The following is a 22,310-nucleotide window of genomic DNA, read 5'->3' as shown; positions in this document are numbered from 1 at the left end:
CTGAATTATTTTCAATTTATCAAAAAATTTGTGCTGAGATAAATACTTAATTTGGTGCTTCTATTCAAATTTTGAGCCGTGATAATGCAAAAGAATATGTGTCTCTTGAGTTTTCTAATTTTTTGGAGAAACGTGGGACGTTACACCAGACCACTTGTCCAAACACTCCACAACAAAATGGAGTGGCCGAACGTAAGAATCGACATCTGGTTGAAACTGCTCGTACCCTACTAATTCATATGAATGTTCCACTTCGTTTTTGGACAGATGCTATAATCACCTCTTGCTTTCTCATCAATCACATGCCCTCTTCCGTACTCAATAACGAAGTTCCACATAGTGTTTTATTTCCAGGAGCACCTTCCTATCCTCTACCTCCACATGTATTTGGATGTACCTGCTTTGTTCATGATCTTACTCCAGGAAAAGATAAATTAACATCCAAAGCCTTCAAGTGTATTTTCCTTGGATATACTCGTTTTCAAAAGGGGTATCGTTGCTACTCTCCTGATCTCAAGCGTTATATTGTCTCGGCTGATGTCACTTTCCTTTATCAACAACCTTTTCATTCTATCCCATCTCAGATAACACAAGTTGATCAAGTTCTTCCTGTTCCTTGTCTTGATTTGTCTTTACCAGTTGCAGGAGACTCTATCCCGGAGGAGCAGCCCCTTGCCTCCATCCCTGAGGACCGTCCTTTTCTCACCTATCAGAGTCGTCAGACTACGCCTCCAGCGGATTTGACCCTTATTGACTCACCGCTTGCTGTTGTCGACTCTTCCCCTCCGGATCCTCCATCAGAAATTACTCTCATTGCCCTTCGCAAAGGTATTCGATCCACTCGTAACCCTCATCCACTTTATAGTTTCTTGAGTTATGATAGACTTTCTTCACCACATTTTACTTTTGTTTCTAGTATTTCGTCTATTTCTATTCCTAAAACCACATGTGAAGCACTCTCTCATCCGGGTTGGCGTCAAGCAATGATTGATGAAATGCAAGCACTTCACTCCAATGGCACATGGGATCTTGTTCATGCTACTCCTGGAAAGTCAGTTGTCGGTTGTCGATGGGTATTCACTGTCAAAGTTGGTCCTGATGGCACTGTTGATCGCCTCAAAGCTCGTTTGGTGGCCAAGGGATACACTCAGATATTTGGTCTTGACTATGGGGATACTTTTTCTCCTGTTGCCAAGATGGCATCTGTTCGCCTATTTCTTGCACTTGCTGCCATTCATCAATGGCCTCTTCTACAGCTTGATATCAAAAATGCATTCTTACAGGGTGACTTGCAAGAGGAAGTATATATGGAGCAACCACCAGGTTTTGTTGCTCAGGGGGAGAATTCTGGAATGGTATATAAGCTTCGAAAATCTTTATATGGCCTGAAGCAGTCCCTTCGGGCTTGGTTTAGTCGCTTTAGTTCTGCTGTTCAATCCTTTGGCTTAAACAGAAATAAAGCCGATCATTTTGTCTTCTATAGGCATAGCTCTTCTGGCCAGTGCATCTATCTCCTGGTCTATGTTGATGACGTCATTATTACTGACAGTGATCAAGTTGGTATTGATCAGTTAAAGAAGTACTTATTCAATCAGTTTCAGACCAAAGATCTTGGCAGACTTCGATATTTCTTAGGGATCGAAGTGGCACAGTCTAGGCAGGGCATCTCCATTTGTTAGAGGAAGTATGCACTGGATATCCTAGATGAGATTGGTATGTTGGGATGTAAACCTATTGATACACCTATGGATCCTAATGTTAAGCTGTTACCCGGACAGAGGGAGCCATTGGCAGACCCTGGTCGTTATCGCCAATTAGTTGGAAAGTTGAATTATCTTACTGTGACAAGACCAGACATCTCTTTTGCAGTTAGTGTAGCAAGTCAATTCCTTGACTCTCCTTGTGACTCCCATTGGGATGCAGTTATCAGGATTCTTCGATATATCAAAAGAGCACCAGGAAAAGGTTTATTATACACAAATAAAGGGAATGCAAAGTTATCTAGCTATTCAGATGCTGACTGGGCAGGTTCTCCTTCAAACAGACGATCCACCTCGGGGTATTGTGTTCTCCTTGGAGGAAACTTGATCTCTTGGAAAAGTAAGAAGCAAACTGTGGTCGCAAGTTCAAGTGCAGAGGCAGAATATCGGGCAATGGAAAATGCAACATGTGAGCTCATCTGGCTAAAACAATTGCTTAAGGAACTACATGTAACACCCCCAAATTTCTAACAATTTATGAAATATTATTATAATAAAGAAATTGCAGAAATTCACGTTTTATTTATTTATTATCATAGACATATTGCGGAAGCTAATCTAAAACTAATTTGGGGTGATGTTACCACCGCACCTGTACATGGACAAGTGCAAGGCTAACTCTATTACATTCATAACTCTTAAAATAAAATCAGAGACTTTGTTTTATACATAAAATTTAGAACTAGTTGATACGACACGTGACACAACACGACACTCCGACAAAAGGTTGGTCATCATCAAAATTGGTCATCATCAAAATTGGTCATCATCAAAATATCAAATCCTAGTGTGCACACCTCTTCCCAAAGTTACTACTAGTACCCTGGGAAACCCTGTTGCCAGATACTACTTTGGGATGAACAGAAACATCATTGTCACATCAAATAAATATCAAAGGCATAAAGCCCAAAGGTTGTGTTCATCACTTTCACGAGGTACCATCCCAAAAGATATCTTCCCACTATTATTTATTGCAATCACATACAATCAATAAAATTCAATTATAATTGGAAAATTCTCCCAAATATTTTTCATAATTTCCACATCAATTTAGTCAAGAGTATAATTTCCAAATTCAATTTTTCAAGAATATCATAATTTCCAAATCCATCATAATTTTCAAATCCATTATCCAAAATATCATAATGTTCATATTCAACATCTACCAGAGTAAAACCCAATCCAATTATCATATCATAATTTTCGAAATCAGAATTCAAAGAGTAAAACCCAAATCCAATCATCATATCATAATTTTCCAAATCAGAATTCAAATATTCACATCTATTAGAGTAAAGCCAAAGTCCAATAATTAATCCAATTAATTTCTAGAGGTTAAAATAATTTAATTTAAATTCCCTAAGGGCTACATATAATACATGAAAACATCCTAAAATTTTCCAAGGATTAAGATTACTAACAAATATAAAATTATCCTATGATCACCTAGAGGATTATGTATACCAAATTTCATCTAAAACTAATTTAAGATGCCCTAAGGATCAGGATTACATTAGACAAAATTTCGTATAAAAGTTAATCTATTATTTCTAAAGCATTAGGATTATACCCAGCAAATTTCATATAAAACTAACCTAAGAGCACCTAGGGATTAGGATTACATAAATTTCAAATAAATTAATTGATTATTCCATGAAGATTAGAATCACATCTAATAAATTTAATATAAAACAAAACTATAGTTCCCTAAGCATCGAGATTACATCAAACAAAAATTAATATAAAGCTAACCCTTGACTCTCTAGGGATTAGGAATACATATAAGGATTATGCCCAAATTTCATATAAAAGAGATAACGTACAAATACCTAGGGATTAGGATTACCTTGTCTTCGTGTTGGCTACCTTCTAAAAGAAAAGCAGTTGGTAACCAAAGGAAAATAATAATAAAATAAAATAAATAAAAATTTGAAGTAAGAAGAGAGAAAGTAGAGGAGAAGATAAATGGAGAAATGCTGAGGATTGGAAGTGATTTGGTTTGGTTAAGCTCCTATTTATAGCTGTAATTTTGAAACTGAAACATTAACTACAGGTAATATCAACGGTCATCACATTTATTTTAGTTATAAAAACTGCAGGTAAAATAAAAGGTCATCATAATTATTTTAATTATAATATCTAAATGGTTACAAAATTATATAAAAATAATTATTGTCATTTACTAATTTAAATGATAACCAACCATAACTGCTGAACGTTACAACTAAAACGAACACTAATTAAGGTTACAATTTTAAAGTCAAATTATGAGACACTATTAGCAATCAATGCCTATAACACCACACATATACACTATTATTATTATTATTATTATTATTATTATTGTTACTATTTTTCTGGGATATTACACTACATCTCTGTGAACAGCAGCCCATGAAGCTCATTTGTGACAATCAAGCAGCATTGCATATATCCTCTAACCCAGTCTTTCATGAGAGGACCAAACATATAGAAATTGATTGTCACTTTGTTAGAGAGAAGATTCAATCAGGAGAGATAGAAACAGCATTTGTCAATTCCAGTGATCAACTTGCAGATATTTTCACCAAGGCTCTGAGAGGTCCCCGAATAGATCATATATGTAACAAGCTGGAGGCTTATGATATATACGCACCAGCTTGAGGGGAAGTGTTAGAAATAATATAATATAAAATAGTATTGTATTATTTATTATTCTGTTATTCTAGCAGGTTATTTGGGCTTGGCCCATTAGGTCATTTAACCTCTTTAAATAGAGGTGTTTTGTACAGTTCTATATACAATTGAATACAATACATTCATATATTCTAATTTGGTATCATAGCCTGTCCCGGGTTCGATTCCCACCGCCCCCACTTTCTCTTGTGAAATTTTCTTAGCACAGGTAGGTGGGCCTGTGCATTATCCACTCTTCAAGCCCAGTGGGCTCTCGTGTGAGGGGGCGTGTTAGAGTATAATATAAACCATTAAAGAGGCCCTCACCTAACAGTTTAAGCTTTTAGGTTGAATTGGTTCTTTACAAAATGAAAGCAACTTTTAAGACGAATCAGATAAGATTTATAACAATTAATATGCTTTACTAAGGAAGGACTCTGAAGATTAATAAAGTTAAAAATAACAAAAGGACCTAGTTAAGAAAAAAGAATATAATGGTACAAGGAACAGTAGCAGAATGCACAGTTGAAATTCCCAATAGCTCACCATTTGGCAAGAAAATTCTCGTATCCATATTTTTTATTTTTCAAAACATTATGCACGTGTGTGTGTCTACACGTGCGCACACGCACAGAGTATAGGTTGTAAGAATAGAAAATATAATATATATAAATTCGTATAGATTGCTTTCTTATCTGTAAATATTCTTTTCCTATTTAGGATTTGGGTTAGGTCTAGGCTTCTCACTTAAGCTCATTAGGGTCTCTATATATTGTAACTCTTTGTATCAGTTTAATACACAATATATTATTTCATATTAAAGTTAGTACCAGAGTTCTTTTGTTCAGGGGACCCTCCATTTCGCTTAAACGTCGTTTTCGCTTTAAAACCTAAGCCCACTGTTTAGGTGTTCTCTTTTTATTTGCCATGTGTCCTTCTAGCAAGTCATCTAAGTTGCGTACCCCTTCAAAATGATTTATGTACCTGTCAGCACCTCCGTCCGCCACCAGAATTGTTGTTCGTCGATGTTCCGGTCACCGGAGAACTTTTCCGGCGACGTTTTGAGCTGGGACACCTGCGATCAGCTCCTCCTCTCTCCAGCGACCTTGTTTTGTGGAAGACCCACCACCGTTGCAGCATCCACGCGCGGCCTTTTCCCTCTACGCATGGTGCTCACACGCCACCTTCCACCGGCGCGTGAGCACTGTTCCGGCGTCCTTTTCCGGCCGTTCCAGGACAGACAAGCTCGCCCTCTCCTCTTCTTTCCAGATCTTGTCGTTGGTTCTTCGTGGGTCTCACTTTTGGTGTGTGCCTCTTCTTGATTGGCGATCAGGTTAGTTTCTATTCACTTGGTTCTGTACCTTTGTGATTTATTTTAATGGCAGCACCTTCTCCTGTTTACTCGGAGATCAATTCCCCTCCTCGTCATACCAAAAGTTCCTCAAGTATCATCTCCACCAATGTTGGGCCCATTACCTCCTCCAAACTGAAGGGTTCTGTTAATTACAAGAATTGGGCCATCTCTGTTCGAGTCTGGTTCTTTGGACAGGGACATGGGCAACGTCTCACAGTTAAATCTACTGATATTTCTAAGGAAGAAAAATTTGATTGGGAAAAGATTCACAACCAGCTTCAAAGTATCCTTTAGCAGTTTATTGATCCAATCGTTTTGGATATTTTCTATTCTTTTCAAACATGCAATGAAGTGTAGGAGGAAGCAAAACAGCTCTACACTAATGATGTTCAGCAGCTCTATTCCATCATGTCTCAGTTTATGGATTTGCGCAATCATCTGACACTCAGATGGAGACATATGTTGGCAAAAGTCGATCTTTGATGCAAGCATATTTGGATATGTTGCCCTACCCTACTGATGCTTCTGCTTATAGGAAACAGGTGGAGTGTCTCTTTATGGTTGCCACACTTTCTAGTCTTCCTGAAGAATAGGATAATGTCTGTGATACTATCTTGACTAGTGGGGATCCTGATTTATCAATGACGTATCAGCGCCTTTTGAACCTCAATAAGAAATCTGCTCCTGCATTATCTTCTGTTGTTGATTCCACTGCTCTTGTTTCCCGTACTGACTTTCGCAGGAACAATGGAGGTGGTCGTGGTCGTGGTAGAGGCCAGGGAAGACGTGGTCAGCGACCTCGTTGTCATTATTGTCAGCAACTTGGTCATTATAACGAGCGTTGTTACACAAAGTATCCTCACCTGCAACCCTCTCATGTTGCTAATATAGCTCAATCAAATACTGTTTCAACTGGTACAGTCTCTCTCTCTTCTGAAGACTATGCAGCACTCCAGACCCTTCTCAGGAAGGCTTCTCCTCAGTCTCAGCCTTCTGCTTTAGAAACTAATAATCTTGTTTCGTGGTTCTCATTCTACATCCCTTGGTCCTTGGATATTTGACTCAGGTGCTACTGATCACCTCTGTGGTAATAAGGAATTCTTTACATCTCTTATTTATTCCGATCATTTACCCTCTTTCACTCTTGTTGATACCACTCAAGCCCATATTCATGGGATTAGACAAGTTTGTCCAACCTCTTCTTTGACCTTGACATTTGTCTATTACATTCCTGACATCCCTTACAATTTAATATCTGTTAGTAAATTGATCAACTTTCTTACTTGCATTGTTACCTTCTCAAACCATTCTGTTTCTGTGCAGGATCCTGATACAGGGAAGACGATTGGAGTGGGCCGTGAGTCACGGGGTCTGTTCTACCTGGTTGTGCCTCGCCCTTCAGTTGCTTGTTCTCTCACAGAATCTCCACAACTCATCCACAGTCGCCTCGGTCATCCCAGTCTTTCAAAACTGCAGAAGATGGTTCCTTTTGTTTTCTCATCAACCGCATGCTTTCATCTGTGCTTAATAATGACATTCCATATAACTTGTTGCTTCCATATGCTCTTCTCTATCCTCTATCCCCACATGTCTTTGGTTGTACTTGTTTTGTTCATGATCTCACTCTGCAGTCCTTGCCTCTTGTTTTCTCATCAACCGTATGCCTTCATCTGTGCTTAATAATGACATTCCATATAACTTGTTGCTTCCATATGCTCTTCTCTATCCTCTATCCCCACATGTCTTTGGGTGTACTTGTTTTGTTCATGATCTCACTCCCGGTAAGGACAAGTTAACATCCAAAGCCTTTAAGTGTATTTTTCTTGGTTATTCTCGTCTTCAAAAGGGTTATCGTTATTATTCTCTTGATCTTAAGCATTATCTTGTTTCCGCTGATGTCACTTTTCTTGATCAACAACCATTTTATTCTATCCCATCTCAATTGTCACAGGTTTATCATGTTCTTCATGTTCCTTTTCTTAACTTGTCTTTACCAGCTGCAGGTAACTCTATTCCAGATGAGCGATCTATTGCTTCCATACCTGAGGATCGTCCATTTCTCACCTATCAGCGTCGTAAAATCATGCCTCCTGTCGACTCGACTCTGGCTGACTCATCACCCTCTCTTGTTTATTCTTCCCCTCCGGCTCCTTCACCAGAGGCTCTTCCCATTGCCCAAAGAAAAAGTATACATACTACTTGTAACCTTTATCCTCTTTATACTTTTTTGAGCTATGACCATCTTTCTACTCCTCATTTCACCTTTGTTTCTAGTCTTTTTTCTGTTTCCATTCCTAAGACCACAAGTGAAGCACTTTCCCATCCAGGGTGGCGGCAAGCGATGCTTGATGAGATGACTGCACTTCATTCCAGTGGCACTTGGGATCTTGTTCCTGCTCCTCCAGAGAAGTTTATTGTTGGTTGTCGCTGGGTCTTTACTGTCAAAATTGAACCCGATGGCCATGTTAATCGTCTCAAGGCGCACTTAGTTGCAAAGAGTTTTACTCAAATCTTCGGCCTTCACTATAGTGACACATTCTCTCTGGTCTCTAAGATGGCGTCTATTCGCATGTTTCTTGCTCTTGCTGTTGTTCGTCACTGGCCACTCCTTCAACTTGACATCAAAAACGTTTTTCTTCATGGTGATTTAGAAGAAGCTTACATGGAGCAACCACTTGGCTTTATTGCTTAGGGGGAGTCTGGCAAGGTGTGCCGACTTCATAAATCCTTATATGGTCTCAAGCAGTCTCCTCGGGCACGGTTCAGTCGCTTCAGTTCTGCTGTTAAGGGCTTTTGGCTTAATCCGCAACAAAGTTGACCATTCTGTATTTTACAAGATCACATCTCCTGATAAGTGCATCTATTTGTTAGTCTATGTTGATGACATCATTCTCACTGGGAGTGATCAAGCTGGAATTCGTCAGTTAAAACAGTATTTGTTCAGTCAATTTCAAACAAAGGAAGGACCTTGGTAAGCTTCGTTACTTCTTAGAAATTGAGGTGTCACAGTCCAGACAGGGCATTTCTATCTGTCAAAGGAAGTATGTCTTAAATATCCTAGAAGAGATTGGTATGTTGGGATGTAAACCAGTTGATACACGATACACCCATGGATCCTCCTATCAAATTATTGCCGGACAGGGGGAGTCGTTATCTGATCCTGGTCGTTATCGGAGGTTGATTGGGAAGCTCAATTATCTTACTGTGACTAGGCCGGACATTTCTTTTACTGTTAGTACGGCTAGTCGGTTCCTTAACCCCCCTTGTGATCCTCATTGGGATGCTGCTGCTAAGATGCTTCGATACATCAAAGGAACACCAAGGAAAGGCTTGTTGTATTTCGATCAAGGAAATACAGAAATTTATTGTTATTTAGATGCTGATTGGGCAGGATCACCCTCAGACAGGCGCTCTACTTCAGGCTATTGTGTCTTCTTTGGAGGAAGCTTAATTTCTTGGAAGAGCAAGAAACAACCTGTTGTTGCTCGATCTAGTGCAGAAGCTGAGTATCGTGCAATGGCAATTGCTACCTGTGAGCTAATCTGGTTAAAGCAGTTGATTCAGGAGCTTCCTCTTTGTGAACAGAAACAACCCATGACACTCATTTGTGACAATCAAGCTGCACTACATATATCCTCTAATCCTGTATTTCATGAGAGAACCAAACATATATAGATTGTTTGTCACTTCATTCGAGAAAAGATTCAATCAGGAGAAATCAAAACAGCTTTTGTCAACTCCAATGATCAACTTGCAGATGTCTTCACTAAAGCTCTTAGAGGTCCTCAGGTTGAATACATTTGTAACAAACTTGGTGCCCATAATATATACGCACCAGCTTGAGGGGAAGTGTTAGAATAGGAAATATAATATGTATAGATTGATTTCTTATTTGTAAATATTCTTTTCCTATTTAGGATTTGGGTTAGGTCTGGGCTTCTCACTTAAGCCCATTAGGGTCTCTATATATTGTAACTATTTGTATCAGTTTAATACACAACATATTATTTCATATTCAGTATATGAATTCAGTTTGTCCTTGTTTATCTCCTCTTTGTCATTAATACTACATATAAGCCAGCCAAGCCAGGAAGGAGAGCGACTAAAATTTCAAATTAGATAATTAACATCACAAAACAAAAAACCAGCACCATGAGGGACATGGCTTAGTCTTTAGTCAAGCTGCACCTTCCAATTTAAGTTAAACTAGAAGAAATTCATATCTAATCTCTCTCTACAGCTTACAAAACATTCTTAGACACGGGAAAAATAAATAAGCAGGTTATATTTTATATTATGCAGAATACATAATCTTTCAATTACAAGAATTTAGTGTCTTTGAACCGGTTATCATTTAAAAAAAGTAGAGGGCGAACCTTGGAGCAGCCCTAAATTTTCTCTTTTGTGACCAGAAGGTCAAGGGTTTGAGTCTAGAAAATATCATCTTTGCAAAAATGTAAGAGGTAAGAGTAAGGCTACATACAACCAACACTCACTCTTACTCTTGCAAAGTCGGGGAGCCTTATGCACATTGCACTGGGGTTTGCCCTTTATCTTTTTAAAAAAGTAATCATACATCTCAACAAATAAATGGAAACAATATATGACCACACAATCTTACGACAAACCTGGATATTTTTTTGATCATCTGAAACCATGAGACTTAGAGTACTTCCATCAATCAAAAATTCTGTTGCAAAACAATCGAGAGAACCAAAATCCTTGGCTAATAAGCTAAGTTGAGCTCCCTGCTCTTTCCAACTAAGAAAGTATATGCTTTTATGGATGTCGCCAATAAGGATGAAGTTCTTTACCTGCAAAAAAGTTAATAAGTATTAATCAAAAGATATATATATATATATATATATATATATATAAATATATGGCCTTCTCTTTTCTCATGTCACATGAGGTGGCATCTCTATGCCATAGACACAACAAGTGGTGAAGTCCATCACTTATTAAAAAAATAAAAAGAGGATAGCACGGATTTCGATGTCTCACAGCATGAGAAAGCAAATCTCCAACAACATGAAAAAATGACTTCCCTATATATATATATATATATATACTCAAAAGCACGGACATGCATTTTGTAAAAAAAATTGCGTGTAGGACACCAACACGCAGTCAACATTTTGGGACACACAGTCAACTCTCCGACACGCGGTCAACACTCCGACACGCTCGGACACGGTTTTTTTTTTGTAAGTCTTAATTTTATTTTATTAAATAAATATAAAAAAAATTATAAATCAATTTTTTTCTGTTATGAAATTTGACCTGAAAAATTAACAAAATACGAAAAATTATTTTTGTTTATATTTATGTTATGAAATTTTAATATTTGATTGGTTATATGACTTATTATGGACTGTTATATGTATTAAATATAAATTATATTATATATATTACATTTTTTATTTAATATCAAAACGTGTCCCAACATGTCGAAATATGACATTTTTTAGAATTAACGTGTCGGCGGTGCATCATGGTATATATATATATATATATGATAACATCCAGTTATCTGAGTTTCTCATTTATGTTATTTTTTCCTCTCTGCCACTTTTATCATATTAAGCATCCAAAGATTATTGCTCTTAAAAACAACTGGGAAACATATTTAAGCTAAACTTAGGAAGATTAAGCATCCAACGACACTACCAAATTCAATAAGAGAAACTTAGGAAGATTTAGGATAGATGCAAATAACTAAACTTTGCATGCCATTGTTCCATTGGCCATTTCATTACAATGATAAAAGATTTAAGGAAATATCACTTACAATATTTAAGCTCACAACATGTAATGGTGGCGCATCAAAAAAAGCAATACCATTCAACTCAGTGCCAGTCCATTTGTGCAGAATAATTTTTGGACCAGATGCTATTAATAGATGACCCTGAAGTGAAGCCAAGGCAGATATAGCACCTTTTAATTCCTTCGAGTACACCTCTGAAACCTATAAAGAAGACGAATATTTACTAATGTCCAAATGAAGACAACAGTTATAGTAAAAGGACAACAATTTTCGTCACTTTTTCAAGAAGAATGCATTCCTACAGATACCAGAGTTTGTGGATTATCAGTATTTTTCCCCAAAGAGAACAGGAGGATACGTCCTCTTGCAGCAACATCCTCTCCTTGCACATAAGCAGTACCAATGGCTAAAAGCGTTTCATTTTCTTTTGAGGCTGTATTCTACAATTAAGATAGATCTCACAAAGAGAAATTAACAAGGTTGAGCATCAATCAGCATCCTCAAGTGCATTACTATATCTAGCATTCAGCTTGCTTTCAGACCAAAGGAAAAAAATTACCAGCAGGGTGACCATCCTCACAGTAAGGGCATTTTCAGAACTTTGCATAGGTATTGTTGCCTTTGTTTGCCAAGGACCACCAGACTTTTCTGGTTCCATAATACGAACCTCAAATTCATCTATAGTATAAAACTCATCAGAATTCAAACTCGGACTCTCAGTCTGATGGTTGACATCTTGGTCAACCAGAGAAACAACTTGATTTAGTGGCTTAAGAACCTGATGAGAATGATTAAAAAGATGCATTACTTCCAAATCAAAAGAAGAAGAACAAGGAGTTGTTGCATCTAAATTATAATAATAACAATTAAAAGCACGAGTCATCCAGTTGAGTAGGAAAAACCATTTATCACCAAGCCATCAAAATAATATAAATAACCAGCAACTGTCAATCACATAAATATTCAAATGAATCGGGATGGGGTTCAAATGCACTGAAAAATTAATACAATAGTGATTACTTCATAAGTAGATCCTAAATATACATTTTTTAATAAGGAATATATGAACAAGATAGAACAATTTACCGATCAAGATACCAGCTAATCGAAAAAGAACCTTTTAAGAGCATGATTAGTTTATGTTGTTTAATTCTTAGCTTAAAATTCGGAAATAACTCATAAATGTAAGCCTTTTGTGTGTTCAAGATTCCAACCACAAAGAATAGTTATTATTATTATTAAAAGTGTAATAAATATTACCTAGTAAGCCTACCAATTATGCTCACGAATATTACTAGCAAATACAAAATTGAAAAAAATAAAACAGCAACATCCTTACAGGAAATGAGACAATAAGCGGATACAAATTCTTCTCTGCAAAGTAAGTTACTTGATGTGGAGTGGCTTTTAGTGGAATCTAAGGATGATATCACAAATTAGAAAAGGTCAAATTAAATCTGGTGGAAAAATAAGATTGTAATAGGAAAAGGGACATAAACTTGAGGAGAAAACCCCCACTTTCTGTACAGGCCAATAGCTGTCGTAGTTTGAGCCAGAAGGCAACTGACATATCTTTAAAACACCCTATAAAAAAGATATGCAAAAAGCAAAGTCAGCAATTATAAATCTAGTTTGTGATAAATTATACTATAAGGAAAGTACCGCCCTGTACCTGTGATGTAACATATATGAGTCCATGATTGCAGTTCACATTGTGAAGGACAGTAAAAGCAACAATAGACCCATCACATAGCTGACACAAGAAAACAGTAAGACAATTTGTCAAATTTCTTCTACGTCAGAAATATTAACAAAATGACATATTGAAGAAATATGAACAAAATGAATTATAATTTTGTCCTTTACATATTAAAACCAAGCCAGAAAAATGCAATCATCCATTGTGACGACTCAAACAGTATATGCAGTCCAATCAACAGCATATTACAACTTGTACAACAGTGGCATTCACAATTGCAGTAATGCCTGTTCCGGAGCCTATTACACTAACTGGCAAGATCTGACAGGATTACCAGGAAACATCAACCATCATCTCGAGTAAAGGTGATATAATAAAAAAATGTAAAGAAATGGACTAAAAGGTATTAAAAAGAAATTATATCATGCACCTCGTCCATTATGCAGAATTTTAAAGAGACTATTCAAAAGAACTTTCATAAAACAAGCAAATTCTAAAAGAAACTTAATATGAATGAAATACAATTATGCTTATAGAACAATTATTGATAGGGCAGCAGAATGCAACACAATCCCTCAACCCCTTGCAGTGTGGTTATGAGCAGCAAGGCACATTTCATCTGGCACAAGACACGTGCCTCAAACCCTCAAAGAAGCTAGTAATTTGTTTTGAGATAACACATTGTAGGAAGCTGGGGATACATGTGTAACCCCTGAAGAACCAGATCACAGTTCTTTATTGCAAAAGTGAGTGTCTCATGCTCACCAGGGGCAGCTATCTCACAGGCAGCAGAAGCTCTGCTTTGAATCACATGAAATTAATGTCACATATCATTTTAGAAGTGTTCAGTAAGTCAAATAAGTTGCATATAATACTAGGTCCTATGCAAATCCTGTTAGGTGATAGTTCTTAATAACCAACATATTAGCTATGCCCATTGATGAAAGCATGCTGCATAACCTTTATATGGTTTGAATAACAACTTCAACATCAACAGCACCTTTAACCCAAGCTAATTGGGGTCGGTGGTAGAAGAACCCAATGATAGATACGAGGAGATTGAAAAAAAAAAAAAGGAAATGGGGAAGGGGAAGGGGAAATAAGATAAGAGAAAAGAAGGAGAAAAGAAGGAGGGAGGATGAAGAGGAGGAGGACTAAAAAGGGACCATTTGGAATATAGGGATAACAACGGGTCTAACCTTCCACCCTACTTATAGCTTTTCTCCATCTGTCCTAAGACACACCGTCTGCCAATCTATATCCCACTCCATTAAGTCTTGTTTAACTACCTTTCCCCAGATAAGTTTCGGTCTACCTCTACCTCTCTTTGTGTCGAGCTCTTGGTAACAAACTTTTGTTCTTACAGGAGCATCCAGGGGTCGTCTCATTACGTGCCCAAACCACCTCAATCTATGTTCCCTCATCTTTTCAGTCACCGGTACTACTACCTTTCGTCGAATATCTTCATTTCTTATCTTATCTGTTAGAAATAATATTATTTTATTATTATTAGAATAGTCTAGAATAGTCTAGATTGTGGGCTTGGCCCATTAGGTCATCCCATTAGGTCTTTTTAGTCTCTATAAATAGAGAGCCTCCTTGTACAGACTTACACACTTGAATATACAATATATTTAAGATTCAATTTGGTATCAGAGCTCTCGATCTGAGGGCTCTGCTTCCGCATATATATATCTTTTCCTTTCGTTTTACTGCCGTGCATCATACCGGCAAACCTTTTTACCGCCGTGCATCATACCGGCAACCCTTTTCAACCCTCCGAACATTGTTAGACCCTTTTTCGATCTCAGATCGTCATCCTCCTTCATTATTTGACCAGAAAACACTGTTCACATCACCAGAAACACTGTTCTGTCACTGTTCATCACTGTTCCGGCCACCTTTCCGGCGAGAAACCACGCGATCAGGATCCCCTCACGCCGGCGACCATTTCTGTCCAAGACCCGTCCCAAACGGCCGCCGCACGCGCCTCCACGCGCCACCACAGCTGTCTGCGCGTTGGCCTCACGCGCCACCTCTCTCCGGCGCGTGTGCACTGTTCCGGCCACCTTTTCCGACCAAACCAAGGCAGACAGGCTCGCCTCTGCCTCCTCCTTCCAGATCCAGTGACCGATCGTTGTGGGTCTCTTCCGTTCGAGGGTTTCCAGTGCAAAAGTCGCTACTTTGTTCCTTTTTCGCGTAATTTTTTACAGTTTTTTGGTTGTCTGATCGCTGTTCCTGATGGAAGGAACCAGTAAACATTCTTCCGGCATCATTTCAAGTGCTATTCCATCTATCACAACTCTGAAATTGACCGGATCTGCCACTTACAAGACCTGGTCTACCTCCGTTAAGATCTGGTTTACCGGTCAAGGCCATGACAAACATCTCACCACTAAGAAGACTGATATTTCCCAAGATCAGATGACTGAATGGGAGAAAGTTGATGCTCAGCTCCTCAGTATTCTTTGGCAATCCATTGATTCATCTCTTCTCAATATTTTCATTCCTTTTGAGACCTGCTATGATGTGTGGACGGAAGCCAAAAACCTCTACACCAATGATATTCAACAACTTTATTCCATTGTCTCCCAGATGATGGATTTGCGCAAATCACCCGAAGCTCGTATGGAAGTTTATGTTGGTAAGATTCGTTCTTTGATGCAGGAATTTTTGGCTGTTACCTCATGCTGCGGATGCTACAGTGTACAGGACGCAAGTGGAGCGTCTCTTTACGGTTGTGACTCTCTCTGGTCTCCCTGACGGATTAGAAAGTGTTTGTGAGAACATTCTAACTAGTACTGCGATTCCCAGCATATCCCAGACCTTTCAGCGCCTTCTGAATCTTCAAGATAAGGTGGCCCCCGCACACGTCACAGCTACTGACTCTACTGCTCTCTTGTCTGATTCTGCTGCTTTAGTCTCTCGTGGTAATTGGAACAATGGTGGACGCGGTCGTGGTCGTGGCCGCGGACAAGGCGGTCGCGGGCCCATGACATCATATGGCCCAGGCGGGCGCGGACAGACGATGTCGTATGGACAGGGAGGCCGAGGACAAAGGCCTCGGTGTAATTATTGCCAATATCTGGGCCACATTGAAGAACGTTGTTATAGAAAGTACCCTCACTTGAAGCCACCACATATGAACTTTGCTCAAACAGATGTTGTGCCGCCCTCTACCGGATCAGTGACTATTTCCGCTGCAGACTATGAGGCCCTTCTCCAGAAGAGTTCTTCTCAGCCACCTGCTCCAGATACTGGTAATCATGTTGCTTGTTTTTCCCAATCGTCTCTTGGACCCTGGATAATAGACTCAGGTGCTACTGATCATCTTTGTGGTAATAAGGATCTTTTTACTTCCCTTACCTTTTCTAATAATCTTCCCTCTGTTACTCTTGCTGATAGCACCAAGGCTCCTGCTCGTGGCATTGGGCAAGCCAAACCAACTCCCTTCTTGACTTTAACCTCTGTTTATTACATCCCTGGCATTCCTTTTAATTTAATTTCTGTTAGTCAATTGACCCATTCTCTTTCTTGCTCTATCACCTTTTCTAAACAGTCTTTTTCTATGCAGGATCCGGGTACGGGGAAGACGATTGGAGCGGGCGGTGAGTCACGAGGTCTCTACTATCTGCATGCACCCTCTGCTCCAGTTGCATGCTCTCTCACAGAGTCTCCTGAGCTTCTCCATAGCCGTCTGGGTCATCCAAGTCTCTCGAAGCTTCAGCATATGGTTCCTTTTTTGTCAGGTCTTAAGTCTTTGAATTGTCAGTCTTGTCAGCAGGGAAAACATACTCGTTCTTCCTTTGCTAGTAGAGTCAATAAAAGAGCTGCTGCTCCCTTTTCAATTGTTCATTCTGATATTTGGGGTCCGAGTCGGACTATGTCAGTTTTGGGTTTTCAGTATTTTGTAACCTTTATTGATGATTTCTCCCGTTGCACTTGGGTTTATTTAATGAAAAATCGTTCTGAGTTATTTTCAATTTATCAAAAGTTTTGTGCAGAAATAAAAACTCAATTTGGTGCTTCTATTCAAATCTTGCGCAGTGATAATGCAAAAGAGTATGTGTCTCTTGAATTTTCTAAATTTTTAGATACACATGGGACGATACACCAGACTACTTGTCCCCACACTCCACAACAAAATGGAGTCGCTGAACGTAAAAATAGACATCTAGTTGAAACTGCACGTACTCTTCTCATTCATATAAACGTCCCACTTCGTTTTTGGGCAGATGCTATTATCACCTCATGTTTCCTTATCAACCGCATGCCCTCTTCTGTGCTAAATAATGATGTTCCCCACAGTATTTTGTTTTCCGGAGCACCTTTTTATCCTCTGCCTTTACATATTTTTGGCTGTACTTGTTTTGTTCATGATCTTACTCCAGGTAAAGACAAGTTGACATCCAAGGCCTTCAAATGTATTTTCCTTGGGTATACCAGTTTTCAAAAAGGGTATCGTTGCTATTCTCCTGATCTCAAGCGTTATATCGTTTCTGCTGATGTCACTTTCCTTGATCAGCAGCCTTTTCACTCTACTCCGTCTCCAGTGTCACAAGTTGATCAGGTCCTTCCTGTTCCTTTTCTTGACTTGTCTTTACCAGCTGCAGGTGCCCCTATTCCAGAGGAGCAACCAATTACCTCCATACCTGCAGATCGTCCTCTCCTCACATACCAGCGTCGTCAGCCTGCACCTCCTCCGACTTTGCCTCTTGATGACTCATCGCCCTTTCCCGTCGGCTCTTCTCCTCCGGATCCTCAATCAGAGACTCCTCCCATTGCCCTTCGGAAAGGTATTCGATCCACTCGAAATCCTCATCCCCTTTATTCTTTCTTGAGTTATGACAGACTTTCTTCACAACATTTTACTTTTGTTTCTAGTCTCTCTTCTGTTTCCATCCCTAAAATCACAGGTGAAGCACTATCTCATCCAGGGTGGCGCCAGGCGATGCTTGATGAAATGCAGGCACTTCACTCTAATGGCACTTGGGATCTTGTTCGTGCTCCTCCCGGGAAGTCTGTTGTTGGTTGTCGATGGGTGTTCACAGTTAAAGTTGGTCCTTATGGCACTGTTGATCGCCTTAAAGCTCGCTTAGTGGCCAAGGGATACACACAGATCTTTGGTCTTGATTATGGGGATACCTTTTCTCCTGTTGCTAAGATGGCTTCTGTTCGCCTGTTTCTTGCCCTTGCCGCCATTCATCACTGGCCTCTTCTCCAACTTGATATTAAGAATGTTTTTCTACCTGGTGACTTGCAGGAAGAAGTTTATATGGAGCAACCACCAGGTTTTGTTGCTCAGGGGGAGAGTTCTGGAATGATATGTAAACTTCGGAAATCTTTATATGGCCTGAAGCAATCTCTTCGGGCCTGGTTTAGCCGCTTTAGTTCAGTTGTTGAATCCTTTGGCTTAATCAGAAGCAAAGCCGATCATTCTGTCTTTTACCAGCATAGCTCTTCTGGCCAGTGCGTTTATCTCCTGGTCTATGTTGATGACATTATCATTACAGGCAGTGATCAGATCGGGATTGATCAGTTGAAAGAGCATTTATTCAATCAATTTCAGACCAAAGATCTTGGCAGACTTCGATATTTCTTGGGGATCGAAGTTGCACAGTCTAGGCGGGGCATTTCCATCTGTCAGAGGAAGTATGCACTGGATATCCTAGATGAGACTGGAATGTTAGGCTGTAAACCCATTGATACACCTATGGACCCCAATGTTAAGTTATTACCAGGACAGGGGAGCCACTGCCAGATCCTAGTCGCTACCGCCGACTAGTTGGAAAATTGAATTATCTTACTGTGACAAGGCCAGATATCTCCTTCGCAGTGAGTGTTGCAAGTCAATTTCTTGATTCTCCCTGTGACTCCCATTGGGATGCAGTTATTAGAATTCTCCGATATATTAAAAAGGCGCCAGGAAGAGGTTTATTATATACAAATAAAGGGAGTTCAGAGATCTCTAGTTATTCAGATGCTGACTGGGCAGGTTCTCCTTCAGATAGACGATCCACCTCAGGGTATTGTGTTCTTTTCGGAGGAAATTTGATCTCTTGGAAGAGTAAGAAGCAAACTGTGGTCGCCAGATCCAGTGCGGAGGCAGAATATCGGGCAATGGCAAATGCAACCTGTGAGCTCATCTGGCTGAGACAATTGCTGAAGGAACTCCATCTCTGTGAACAAAGGCCTATGAAGCTCATTTGTGACAACCAAGCCGCTTTGCATATATCCTCTAACCCAGTCTTTCATGAGAAGACCAAGCATATAGAAATTGACTGTCATTTTGTTAGAAAAAAGATCCAGTCAAGGGAGATCGAGACAGCATTTGTCAATTCCAATGATCAACTTGCGGATGTATTCACTAAAGCTCTTAGTGGTCCCCGAATAGATCATATTTGTAACAAGCTGGGAGTTTTTGATATATACGCACCAGCTTGAGGGGGAGTGTTAGAAATAATATTATTTTATTATTATTAGAATAGTCTAGAATAGTCTAGATTGTGGGCTTGGCCCATTAGGTCATCCCATTAGGTCTTTTTAGTCTCTATAAATAGAGAGCCTCCTTGTACAGACTTACACACTTGAATATACAATATATTTCAGATTCAATTTTATCCATCCTCGTATAACCACACATCCACCTTGACATTCTCATTTCAGTTACTCCCATTTTATGCTCATGTTGCCTATCTGCTGGTCAACATTCAGCTCCACATAACATTGCAGATCTTACTGTTGTTCTATAGAATTTTCCTTTTAGCTTAAGGGGAATTTTGCAATCACACAAAAATCCAGATGCACTCCGCCATTTCATCCATATTGCTCTAATTCTATGATTTACATCCTTATCAATCTCACCACCTTTTTGCAAAATTGATCCCAGGTATCTAAAAGCATCTTTTTTGGGTACCTCTTGACCAAGTAGATGCATGGGGTCTTGATCTCCGTCTCTTACCAGAGAAAACTCATACTTCATATACTCAGTCTTGCTCCGGCTTGACGTGAATCCTTTAGACTCCAAAGTACTTCTCCACAATTCAAGTTTCCTATTAACACCGTCTTTAGTCTCATCAATAAGCATAATATCATTTGCAAAAAGCATACACCACGGGACTTCCTCTTGAATGTCTTTTGTTAGTTCATCTATCACTAAGCAAAAAGACAAGGACTTAAAGCCGAACCTTGGTGTACACCTACCGTGATAGGAAAATAACTTGATGTTCCATTACAAGCTTTCACACATGTAGTAGCCTCATCATACATATCCTTGATTGCATTTACATACTGATGGGCCTAAAAGTTAGTGGGTCAGTTAGTTAGTTATTCTAGAATATTCTAAGTAAGATAAAAGATGAGTGAGTATATGTAGTGAGGTATGCATGTATTGAGAGAAATTGGAGTGGGGGTTTGGGAAAGGATCTCTTGAAGCCTAGGTATGTTGGCTTTGAGGGTGAGTTGAGGTCTCGGTTTATCTTTCATTTAGGTTCTGATTTTATTTTCCTTCAAGGCTATGTTAGCCATTGTTAAGTGCCTCTTATCTATGATAGGAATTTGTCTTGCTGTTGTCATTGTCTTAAACTATTTTTTGATTCCTATATATATCAAATAAGGTTCCATCACATACTTTGATGGTACTTTTTTCTTCTCAAAAACCTACCATAAAACTTTTATTGGGACCCTATCATATGCTTTCTCAATATCTATGAACACCATATGTATGTCCTTCTTCTTTTCTCGATATCTTTCCATTAATTGTTGCATCGAGAAAATGCTTCTATGGTACATCTTCTTGGCATAAATCCAAATTGATTTACAGAAACCTTGGTCTCTCTCCTCAAACGATGTTCAATAACTCTCACCCACAACTTCATAAGCTTAATGCCTCTATAGTTAGAACAATTCTAGATATCTCCCTTGTTTTTGTAAATAGGCACAAGCATATTTTTCCTCCAAACATCAGGCATCTTATATGGTTTGAATAAGCATTCAGTTTATTGCAAATGTCTAGTTCTAGTTCACTGAACACATTTTACAGTGAATAAAGGTGATGCGCATTTAAAAATGTCATTCATTGGAATCATCCAAGAACGTAGGTAAAAAGGCCATTATATCACAACCAAATTGAATAGCTAAAACATATAATTACATAAAGGTAAATTTGTTCCTACCTGTGGATGAACACGAAGTCGTTCTCTCAACACCATAACCCAAGCCGGTCTTGATCCGGATAGGAAGAATCCTTGATAACCACCAATATTCTTGAAAATAGTAATTTGTTGACAAGGGGATCCATTTGATGCGTCCTCCCTGGCATATGCATCCAAGGGCACACGAACAAATCTCAAATTTCTCAGCCTGGAAACACTAGAACTGCTAAGGCCAACAGGTCCTACTGTTGATACTGAATCCTCAACTTTAGAAGTACCATCTGGACTTTCATAAAGGTAAGCATGGTAACAAAGAATTGTTCCATCACTCAAAATCCCAAAAAGAAATGGACAGCTATGCTTCCCCGACCATCTCTGCATGGCCAGCTCTACAACCTTCATATTTGGTACATTTTCCTTCCTGCCTTGGCTGACCACTTCATCAGAACCTCTATCCCCTTTTTGGGAATCATTTGGCACCTCTTTCATCAGAGAATCAACAAGGTGGCTCTTTCCAGACATAAAATTTTCCACAGAAAAAACACAAACGAAATTGGGCACATCAAATATTTCAAGGCTACCATTTTCATAACAAACAACACAATAAATATCGCCATGGTCCTGAGCTGCACCATCAGTGCCATCAATAGCCTCACCAACACCAGTAGAAAGCCACGCATCAGTACTTGTCTTTCTTAGCCATGGCTCAGGTCCTTTATCATGGTACAATGTACATGAAGAAACTGATCCCTTTGAGCTCTCAAATGTAGCCGGAGAAACGACAGAAATGGTGCATGTACTAGGATCTGTAAATTAAAATGAATAGGGAAAAAAAGGAATCACAACAAAAAAAAATAGGGCAATTAGATATTAGACTGCTTCTCAGAAGCATCTACATATGCTTGCACTATGTTCTCAGACT

The 22,310-nt window shown here is 39.0% G+C and overlaps 1 protein-coding gene across 1 annotated transcript in view; it reads right to left on the bottom strand.

Annotated features, from left to right (window-relative positions):
* The window catches only part of LOC133298317 (cleavage and polyadenylation specificity factor subunit 1), a 42,843-nt gene that overhangs the window by 3,057 nt on the left and 17,476 nt on the right, over positions 1–22,310 (bottom strand). The window contains exons 17-24 of the mRNA XM_061497580.1: positions 21,410–22,194; positions 13,209–13,289; positions 13,055–13,120; positions 12,876–12,953; positions 12,096–12,314; positions 11,845–11,976; positions 11,561–11,737; positions 10,398–10,583 (exon numbers count right to left, since the gene is read on the bottom strand). Coding sequence (XP_061353564.1) covers positions 10,398–10,583; positions 11,561–11,737; positions 11,845–11,976; positions 12,096–12,314; positions 12,876–12,953; positions 13,055–13,120; positions 13,209–13,289; positions 21,410–22,194 — 1,724 coding nt within the window. The remainder of the gene's footprint in view (positions 1–10,397; positions 10,584–11,560; positions 11,738–11,844; positions 11,977–12,095; positions 12,315–12,875; positions 12,954–13,054; positions 13,121–13,208; positions 13,290–21,409; positions 22,195–22,310) is intronic.

This window comes from Gastrolobium bilobum, unplaced genomic scaffold (genome assembly GCF_033153095.1).
Source record: "Gastrolobium bilobum isolate Gb01-03AN ecotype WA unplaced genomic scaffold, APGP_CSIRO_Gbil_v1 utg26896, whole genome shotgun sequence".
NCBI lineage: Eukaryota > Viridiplantae > Streptophyta > Magnoliopsida > Fabales > Fabaceae > Gastrolobium > Gastrolobium bilobum.
Note: the sequence above shows the minus strand (reverse complement) of the source record. Positions and strands in the feature narration are given on the sequence as shown.